Genomic DNA, 10,409 nt, shown 5'->3' with positions numbered 1-10,409 from the left:
AAGCCATTGTACTCGAGGACTATTGCTATTTGATCGTTCTCGGGAAAACAAAGTAGGCTGCAGTTGGTCATCCATGAATCATACTCAAAAACCTTAAAAGCAATTAAGATATGACATTGATTCGCTACTTTCGGGCCTCCTGGGCAGATCTTCTTATAGAGGATGATATAGGGATTGGGTGGCGGTATCACACCATCTCTAACCTGACCTGTACCCCTTCATTGTATCCGAGGGAGACCAAAACATCCTGTGTTAGAAACAAGATAAGCGGATCGGGGATGCACACGAAATTTTAGAGTAAAACGCCCCGATATATGACTATCGTGAAGTTCGAGAACCATTGTGTAATATTGAATCTCTAGACTCATCAAAGAGCTTCAAGTATGGACTTGCACAGATATTCATGTGTTTCAATAAACATCATCAACCATTTATACAAGATATGCTTTCCATTTATATTGATCAGCTAGCTAATAGAAAGCCCAACTCCGGATTGACAACAATTTAGGACTGAGGATTAGCAAAATACCACCAATAAGCACCCTGCAATTTGCTCCCCTCGATATAATTCCTCTTGTTAAGTTTTTCATTGGGACCATGAGCCCCATCATCCGACATTCCTACTGGCAATAACATGATACTCTTCTCCCCCAATGCCTTTTGCAAATCAAGTGTTACTCCGATACTACAAATTCGTCACCCTGTCAGCCAAAAACTCTACATAAAGATCCAGAATACCACAACCAGCAAAGAACGTAAACTAACCTTCCACCCTCCCTCGTCAAATCAGGTTCAGTATGGTAAACTTTCTGCGTGGCCGCCTTTCCAGCCTTATAATTCGCATCATCAGGCGAAGCAAGCCAATACGGAGCTGTCTCTCCAAATTGTTTCGCTGTGCATGTATTTTTGCTTCCGAGTTTTTCAAACTCTTGGTAGAGATAATTGATGGTGAGATTGGAGACGGTTTCCTGATCCATGGACGGTACAGTGCGGATAGAAAATTTGGCGGTAACTTTGGGGTAGATGGCGGTGGTTTGGTCGGGGCTGGAATCTGCGCCTGCGATGCCATGCTAGAATGGGGGAAATGGTCATTTTCTAGTACGGAAGGGGAGTTGGATAACAAAAGCTGTGTAAATGTTCTGACAGACGTGAAAGATGAAAAGATTCGAATCTCAAATGGAAATAGATATTGAAAAGTACAAAATGAAAATCCTTGTTGAACTTACGATAGTAAGAGACGGATACCTAAACCTATGCATAAGAGTTTTCTTCGGATCATTATAGATATTCGCATCGCTTCCAATAATCTGTTGAAAGTCCCGCGTCGAAAACTCTATCGTAGCATATTCCTCCACCTCTTCGCTAGACACATCATCCACTAGTTCATTAATCCCCGGAATCAAAATTTTACCCTGAGAATCCACAAGTTTCGAAAGCAGAATCACTAGATCTGTCATGGGCTCATACACACAACCTCCAAACATTCCACTATGGAGTTGCACGCCTGCGTGTTCCACTGTGAGATTGAAATAATTGATACCGCGGAGTCCATATGTCAAGCATGGTTTCTTGGTCGTAAGCCAATAATTGTCAGAAATGCATGCAGCATCGACATGTTCAAAAAGAGAGCGGTTAGTGATTGCAAACTCTGCGAATCCGATGGATCCGGATTCTTCCATTCCTTCGAAACAGAATATCAGATTGACGGGGACATCGACCTTTGCTTCCTGATAGGCTTGGAGTGCGTTGAGCCAGCCTAGCACGGGTCCTTTGTCGTCGGTAGCTCCTCTCCCGTAGAGTTTCTTGTCTGCATCTTCGCCTTTTTCTGTGATGGTCCAGGGGTCGGTGTCCCACTTGAAGATTAGACGATCAGTACTGCCTATCGAAAAAGAATGTGAGAGAACAAAGAAGATGAATCAACGCGTTATTGGTAAACTTAAATAATTGCTTTACCAACATTCCCGAGCAGAATCAAAAATCAAGAACAGAGAACTCGATAAACAAATAAAACTTACCCCCTCTCCCGGAGGCTGAACATCATAGTGTCCATAAATCAAAATCGTCTTCTTCTTACTCTCATACACTTTTGGATATTTAGCAATAATGACATCCGGCAACTGAAGTTCTGTTTCTGGTTCCTTTCCCAGCGGATGTCGTTCTACAGATGCATTCAGCTTCGTGAGTTGATCTGCCAGAAACTCAGTCATCTAGTGCGCGTCAGGATACAAGCTTGTAATGTTTCTGTAAGCAGATGATAAATGGACAAGGATGTACATACAGCAACTACATGTTTGCGTCCCTCGATCGTTCGCTCGGAAGAGATCGAAGGGATCTTGATTGCGGGTACCAGTCCTAGATTGTAGTTAGAATATCTGTTCTTCCATTATACGCAACTCTCTTTTCTTGACTCACGATCATAGATAATGTTGAAATTGGGAGCGGTAGCAGTAGCAAGCTCATCAATTCTATATCACCCACAAAGGATTCAGCAGTTAGCAACGGATTCAAGAGTTGCCTCTTCTTAGATGCAAATACATACTTCTTGAAAACAAGTTCCAACTTATCGGTAGCCATGGTTAACTGTGTGGTAAAAGAATCTACACTTCTTAGTGAGAAACAAGAGATCTGAAAAGGAGAGCAAAGTATACCACGCTTTCGCAATCCCAACACCGAATAACAGATTTGCAATTTCCAAACCGACACTCACGCTTGGGCAAAGTACAAACCAAAAAACAATCACACTTAGGCCGATTTATTAATGAATTATATACACAACCTCATCACCATTCCACACCCAATCCTCTCACGACGTCACACCCATGTATGTATGTATCTCTTTACCCCAAAGTGCTACCACTGGATGCTTCCTTTCAATCCTAGATAATAGTTTTCAGCTGATATGGGACCTCCTCAACGTCATCCCACCACCCAAGTACCACTCAATTGACAACACATCTCCAAGTATGACCTCCAAGAAATGCGGGGGACTCCTCACAAATCAATCATCACTCATCACATCTCGCGCATCGCAATCGCAGATACAACCCCATCACACATTGGCGCTGTCGCACAGTATCTTCGCACCCAAATACACTAACACACATGTCGTGCTCTCAATTTATCACAACCGCGGGGTTCCTGCAAGTGGTTCCACAAACAGACAACGAGCTCGGTAGACGTAGCGAATCTAATCTTTGTGGAACTTACGCAATCGTGCTACTGTCGTACAGATATCCGTTCTCTTTTATGACAATGTGGCATTCAATGACGAGCTGAAACCTGGGGATTTGTGAACGATCGTGTATGTGTTTACACGAGAGGGGTTGTCATTGCAGATGCGGATTCAGCTTGGGTGAGGACTTTTTTATGCGATGTGATGTAAATTCATACGCAATCAATCATGAAAATGTATTCTTGCATGGTGGATTTTACAAATTGACGAAAAATATGCATCTCTGTCACCGAACACGCGGGCTCCGGAAATCAGAATCTCTGATGTCGAACTTTCCAGAGGACGGAATAAGCTGCTGTAGATCTTTTGGGAAGGTTGTAGAAAGATTCACTGTTTGAATGATTGCGACAAGCTATTGGAAATTTGACACTGGGTGAAGGGGGCAGTCATGACTCGAATATTCCAAAACGAGTTCCTGCACACGATCATTCCATTCTCAGCTTCCGGATTAACATTGCATGTGAAGATCATGCCGATGAGATAGCAAACAATTGGGTACTCGGAGTCGTTGGTAAGAAGTGGTGCGTGTAAAATTTGCTGGCTGTTAATGATCTCTTTTGTGAGATTAGCATCATACTCATCTGAGAAAATTGATGTGATCAGCAATATTTAACACGGCAAAAGGTAATTGGGGGACCATACTACTCCATGCTAGGGCTGGGTTAGCTGTTGGATCGGCTATTGCTTCTGCATTTTCGACTAAAGACGAGATACAGGGGTCTTGTTAGGATGGAAATCTAGACAATTGTGACAATTAAGTTACTGATTGGGAGAAGAAGCTTTAGATCTTGATGTAAAATATCCACGCTACTCCGTTCTAGATGGCAACTAGTGACCATAGACTGAACCAATTCCACAAAAGCCCAAAGCAAGAGAAAAAAAAACTCCGGGTTTTGATTTCCTTCCCCGATACTCGACTGAGGAGTAAAGCCATCGCTTCCGACACCGTAGATACATCCTCTCAAACTTTACACCACATATCTTGCACACTTGTGAACTGTGATACAGCATACACAGTACATGTACTTTAATATTCTCCATTGCCATACCCTCATCTCTTTCTATTCATTCCATGGGAAGATAATCCTCACCTGACAATCACACCACCAAAGCCCGTACCACACAACCTCCAAGATCTTATCATTCCATTACCTCTAATTCTCGGGTATCCAAATACCAAAGAGTTCCCACTCATCGACCAACCACCAGCCACACATACATACCACAAATGAACTAAAAACCTAAACATGATCTGACATCCACATATTCAATGCCCAAACTCATTTACAACCTCAAAGTTAGGCACGCACATTGTACACTGCTCAACAAGAAATCCAGAAATCCTACTCCAATTCAGATACACCCACGAAAACGCATCATGACGAAGCATATGGGTAGACCACTCTCATCTCTATATCGCCATTCACACCAAAACATGACTAGCCGACCCTCGGTTGCAAATCCATCCGCTGAAGAATCCTGCACAAAGACCGATTCAATGGCATACATGCATTTGAATTCCGCTCCATCCCAATCCCCAGAGATTGATTTGTCGTTTCTGCAAATCTTAAGCAGCGAAGATGCATTACACCGCATTATCGCATCTCACATTAAGACTTCGTGTAACCCGATTCATATTAGACAGACGAGTTATATCAGAGCTGATATGCACTGCTACCAATCGAGCATAAGTGACGACGCGAGATCACCGCAAGCGATTAAGGTTAAATGCGGATACGTCAGAAATTTCCCCGCATGCCACCTACGTCTCGAGACTTCCCTTCTGTTCTGGTGTACTCGCAATGCTGCAGATACGATTGGCTAGTAAAATTAGTTTGTCAGTGTTAATATAATAGACGTGCGGCGGATGCGGGTACTACCGCTTTTAGTGTTAGTGTTGTGACATTGTGTTTTAGTTCCTGATCAGCGGTGCTCGCGCTGCCAGAAATTATGCAGCTTCGACGCTAGTGAAAATTAGGCAGACCGAAAAATTACTTCTATTTCAAAATGCTTGATTAAAACAAATCATCAATATTTTTTATTGTGAAGTATATGAAAATATTGATAGGCTTGTAAAATATGATTCTCTTCATTTTCTTGACTTTATAATGTTATTGCATGCTGTTATTTGTCTACAAAATGACTGTGTCTTTAAAAGAGTTTCAACTTTAGCGAGTTTAGCGTGGCGAATATATCTCTAGCTTCAAAGATGCATACATTCTGGCAGCACAAACAAAAGACATTCTGAATTTATGTGGGTAGAAGATTTTTCTTGTCCGAAAAATGATAGTACGAAAGAAGATCTCTTGTCCCTCACTCGACTAGGTAGTTCTACTGAAACAACTCCCCTTTAACTTACTCGTTCCTTATGCAATGTTCACCCAGACGAGAAACTCAGCTAACACTAAACATATCGACAATTTCATTCTGCAATGACTCGCTACAGATCCAAAAAACCAGATGACGTTTCTAGAAACTTCAAATCGCTACCTTAAAAGGGAAAGGATTTCCAACATCCTCTCACTGCTGGCAACAACGATGCAACGATCATACTCAACTCGACTGCGAGAATTGTTAGAAAAGCTTCAGGAAACCCAGAGTTATCTTACGACGTATGACTGACTCAGTGTAATGAATGTGCGAGTGTGATGTAATGAACATGTCTTGGAACATTTTGAGCTCCTGATTCCTATTCCAAAGACTTGCATTGCAACCACAACCACGTATACACAAGCGTAATGAAAATGAACATGTCTTGGAACTTTACAAACCCCTCATTCCTATTCCAAGCCCTCGCATTTTCACAACCACCACATACACACAAGCGTAACAAAAACTAACTTGCTCAAGAATTGCACGATCCCCTCATTCCTATTCCAAACACTCGCATCTGCGCAACCACCGCGTACATACGACTAACTATTACGTACTATCCATCCTTCACTCTCATCTCCCAGTCTTCAGCTCCCCTCGAAACATCTCGTCTACATACGCAAACATATGCACTCACGCGTGTTCCAAGGTAACGAGGAATAAACTGCGTCATATGTCGTCACTACCTCCCAAACGAAGAATATATAAAGGGTTGCTAGAACCACGATGAATGTAAAAAGAAACTCCAGGTTTAAAGCACCTCCTCGATCAATCGATATATCCCTACTCAAGCTTGAAAAGACTCACCCACCATAATATTATCCATCCTTCCTAACCCCTAAAACTACCCCCGCCCAAACCACCTCCCCACCACCACCACCAACACCACCACCATGCCCACCTACGCCCCCATTGTAACCGAGCTGCGCGACGAGCTCCTCCGCGAAGTCGACGACCTCGACACCGCCGTCCGCAACGCCCTCGCCTACGACATCCCCGACATGAAAACGTACGGCATCATCTCCGGCAAAGGCTTCCTCGATTTCGCCGACTGGTTAGTGCGGGGCTGGATCCCCACCGAGAGCACCAACGGTCGGGACATCTACTACATTCTCTGCATGTTTTACTTCGTGCTCGCGCAAGAACCATTCGGGGTGCGTCAGACGTCCATTCTACCCAAGAATGTGAATAAGCCACTCACGCCGCTCTCGGACTGGCTGGTGCGATATGCCAAGGAGATTGGAAAGTTTATGGATAAGCCCGAGTCGTGGAATGAGACTTCCTTGACGAGCTACAGAAATTCTCCTCAATTCCGTGTGTTTGAAGCTGAAGATCCAAAGAATTGGAAGACTTTCAATCAATTCTTCCATCGCAAGCTCAAGGAACCTCGTGAGATTGCCTCGCCAGAAGATGATCGTATCATCACCTTCCCTGCCGATTCCACTTTTGCCGGCGCCTTTTCCATCACCGAAGAGTCCGAGGTAGTACTTAAGAATCTCCCATGGAAAGTATCAGACTTGCTTGGTAAATACGGGAAACAGAAAGTTCCACACTTCGACGACAAAACTACATATGGAGAATTGTTCCAAGAAGGAATTTGGACACATTCTTTCCTCAACACTTTCGATTATCATCGACAGCACGCCCCTGTCTCTGGAACGGTCGAGGTCATCGATGTGATTGAAGGTGCTGCCTACCTAGAGGTACTTGTCGAGACAGACAAGAAAGCTGGAGGACACAATTACCTTGCACCTCGACGTCGCATTTCCCCTCGTACGAAGAAGCAAGAGCCCAATGGAATCACCACACTCGACGCTCCTGACTCACCCGGTTACCAATTCTTGCAGACCCGTGGAATCCTCATTATTAACAATGAGAATTTGGGCCGAGTAGCTGTGCTACCTATTGGTATGGCGATTGTTTCTTCTGTCAATATGAACATGGAATTAAACGGCAAGAAGATCAAGAAGGGAGATGAGATTTCACATTTTGCTTTCGGAGGATCGGATTGCGTTATGATGTTTGAACAAAGGGCCAGAGTTTCCAATTTTCCTGATTTGGAGGCTGGTGAGCATTTCTATTACGGCGAGAAACTCTGTAAGGCTCATTATAAGGACAATGTTCCACTTCATCTCAAGAACAAAACTGCTGTCAATTAAAGCATGGGTCACTATCTTGGTTTCGTTGTCATTCCTTCACTGGTTGACGTGGTAGTTACGGTATCCAATTATCTTAGCCAGCTTAATACATCGAGTTCTGATCTGGCAATCACACTAATTGCCTTTCACTGAGTAACAATGTGATTTTGAGAAAACTTGCGAACAGTAAATTTAAGACGCAGTAACAATAAAATGTCTAATCTATCAACAATCAATTTTCTTACCAGTTTAAGAGCACAGGCGGTGACACTTGATGAATAGCATATACATCCCTTCATAATATACCATAACCAAATGATCATATGCTCTTACGATTTGTAACGATAACCTCTATTGACTCCACGGCAACAACCACTTGGAAGTTGTGTATCCAAAAGAACAAACAATGACCCCCAGATATCTTTTGACTTCGAATTGCTTGCGTGAACATTCATATCATACACTAGACACAAGAATTTCTGCAGAGGCTAAAACAATTGTCATGAACTTTCGTGATTTCATTAACATTATCATTAATCATTTGTAGTCTATGCCATCATGATATACGGGGATTTACTCTGAAATTTCGAATAGGAAACTTTTAATTTTCTCCACCAGCTGCCTAGCAGCCTTGGAGTTTCTCCAAAAGTGTTCTCCATTAGCTATCTCTTCATACCTGAAAACTGCTCCGTTCGTGGATCCTCTACTTTTACATAAGCTCGATAGCTTTTCTGTCCAGCCTGGAAAGCGAAAGTCAGTGCCCGTTGATTCAAGAAATTCATGGCAATTAGCTTTTGCTTACGTTCGACAGTCTTGATTTGGACAAAAAGATCACCGGTCCCATAGATGACCAACGTAGGATCAATTGTGAACTTGATGTTGTTATCTATTTTATGACCTTGCTTTCCAAAAAGGGAAGTCAACTGGAAGCTCCCGATACTGGCCAAATTGTTGATCATGCCATCAGGAGGTAAAGGAGAAACAAGTAGGTAAGCAACTTTGAAATCACTTCCAAGAATTTCCATGATATTGGCATCCTCTCTATCACGAGAGTGCCTCTTTGAGTTTCCCACGTTCATAGCACTATCTTGGGCCGGATTAATCGGCGAATGGATCTCTCCTCTCCTAGGCGACCCGTGATGAACAATAGACTTGAACTTATCCACACTCTTTATGACCTTGATCGGTGCATCTACAGAAAATGATCGTCTCGCTCCGGAGCCATGCACATCATGACTAGCTCTTCTAATATCTTCATCGCCTCCCATTCTAACCCCCGAGCTAGATAATCGAGTTTTGTGGTTTATCATTTGTTCTCCTGATTGAAGACTACGACCTCTCCGATGACCTCCAGCTCGAAGCAATGAATATGTAGCTTCGATTGTTTCATTCTGTTGAGTGGCTAAAAATCTTGCTCGAGATCTTATGTCTGCGTATGGACTGCCAGCGGCTGGTTGCTGAAAAGGAGCTAGCATACCAAGAAGGCTCGGCTCGAGATTCATAGTGATGAGGGATCCATATGAGTAGCCGGCAAGTAGTAACAGAGGCTGTGCATTATTGCTCTCAGTGCCTGATCCTGCGGAGGTATATCTGCCTGAAAGGCTATCATTCGTAGGCTGCATTAAGCGTTCTGATGGGACAGGAGCGAGGGTGTGAAGTTGAGAATCAGAATGTGCAAACGACGGAGGTCTAGATGAATATGGCACAGAAAGGTGGTGCAAATAGCTTACGATGAATCCGAGAAATGATATATAATCCTTTTGTTCGGGCGAGGAGGACCATGAAGTATGCCCTTTCGAGGAGCCCGCACCACTGGAGATATTAAGTGAGTCTAATGTTCAAGCATATGATGATAGATGGATAGTCATAGGTACCGAAAATTGAAAGTTCCTACAATGAATCCATCATTCAAAATGGTAGAAGCAATCAAACCAACGACCGCATCATCGTGACTTCCCCCCAATGGAGCGTAAGGATGCGCAACAATAGCAGCTTTCTTTCTCCATGGTGAAGCCTGCGAGATGGAGTTAGGTGCCAGACTTGACGGATGGTAGATACGACACTCGAGATCCAGATTATCGTGGACAGAGGGAATTGTGAAGCTCAAAGTAGGTGGTGGTAGCATGACGATTGTGTTTCCTGAGGATGAATAATCTCATCCCAGGAGTAAGTTCCGTGGAGTTGCCGTTGGCATAATGAAGTAAACTTCTTCTGGAGTACTATGACATCAATGCCAATTTCCTGTAGTGATGATTAAAGTCGAACAGTATATTTTCAGACTGTGATGGGTTTGAAATTGGAAGAGGAACATGATGATGTGGAATAGTTCAAGGCTGTTGCGCCCCCACTATACCGAGGCCGATTTGGTCGATATGACCAAAACCCCAAAAATAGATTTCTGCCTGAAGCAAAAAAAAAATTCTAAAATTTGTATGGTGTGGCCACAGAAAACTTGAAAAGAATATTTGTACTGTACGGAGCACAATCTCATTGCATATCACTATAAAAACTATATATAATATATCCACGTGAATATATCTTCAATTTTTCGAGTAATATAATAACAATAGTAATATTTTTGAATTATGATACTTATTTTAATGATAGACATTATTTTTTATTAATTATATAAAACTTATATAATGACTTTAATATATATAATTTTA

General features: G+C 42.8%; 3 protein-coding genes across 3 annotated transcripts; 1 reads left to right on the top strand and 2 right to left on the bottom strand.

Annotated features, from left to right (window-relative positions):
* Positions 1-464: 464 nt before the first annotated feature.
* On the bottom strand, positions 465-2,574 carry EAF01_010043 (uncharacterized protein; the record flags this gene model as incomplete). Its single annotated transcript, XM_038918300.1, has 7 exons — positions 465-685; positions 766-1,070; positions 1,227-1,853; positions 2,016-2,207; positions 2,279-2,352; positions 2,413-2,465; positions 2,540-2,574. The coding sequence occupies 7 exons, from the start codon at positions 2,572-2,574 to the stop codon at positions 505-507; spliced, it is 1,467 nt and encodes a 488-aa protein (XP_038766270.1). The 3' UTR covers positions 465-504.
* Positions 2,575-6,498: 3,924 nt separating this feature from the next.
* On the top strand, positions 6,499-7,764 carry EAF01_010042 (uncharacterized protein; the record flags this gene model as incomplete). Its single annotated transcript, XM_038918299.1, has 1 exon — positions 6,499-7,764. One exon carries the CDS (start codon positions 6,499-6,501, stop codon positions 7,762-7,764), a length of 1,266 nt encoding a protein of 421 aa, XP_038766269.1.
* A 453-nt stretch (positions 7,765-8,217) lies between these two features.
* EAF01_010041 (uncharacterized protein) lies at positions 8,218-10,083 on the bottom strand. The gene is made up of 3 exons (XM_038918298.1): positions 9,618-10,083; positions 8,546-9,555; positions 8,218-8,483 (listed from the first exon to the last, which is right to left on the bottom strand). The coding sequence occupies exons 1-3, from the start codon at positions 9,866-9,868 to the stop codon at positions 8,317-8,319; spliced, it is 1,428 nt and encodes a 475-aa protein (XP_038766268.1). The 5' UTR covers positions 9,869-10,083; the 3' UTR covers positions 8,218-8,316.
* Between the last annotated feature and the right edge of the window lie 326 nt (positions 10,084-10,409).

Source organism: Botrytis porri, assembly GCF_014898465.1.
Source record: "Botrytis porri strain MUCL 3234 chromosome Unknown BPOR_015, whole genome shotgun sequence".
NCBI classification, from domain to species: domain Eukaryota; kingdom Fungi; phylum Ascomycota; class Leotiomycetes; order Helotiales; family Sclerotiniaceae; genus Botrytis; species Botrytis porri.
The sequence above is the reverse complement of the archived record's forward strand: the minus strand, read 5'-3'. Positions and strand labels throughout refer to the sequence as shown.

Bases quoted from the DNA above. Each gene is read 5' to 3' on its own strand.
- EAF01_010041 (XM_038918298.1), bottom strand. From the start codon at position 9,868: ATGCTACCACCACCTACTTTGAGCTTCACAATTCCCTCTGTCCACGAT. The intron at 9,556-9,617 runs GTACCTATGACT...TAATATCTCCAG, and splicing joins GTAGGAACTTTCAATTTTCG to TGGTGCGGGCTCCTCGAAAG. The intron at 8,484-8,545 runs GTAAGCAAAAGC...TTCGCTTTCCAG, and splicing joins CCAAATCAAGACTGTCGAAC to GCTGGACAGAAAAGCTATCG.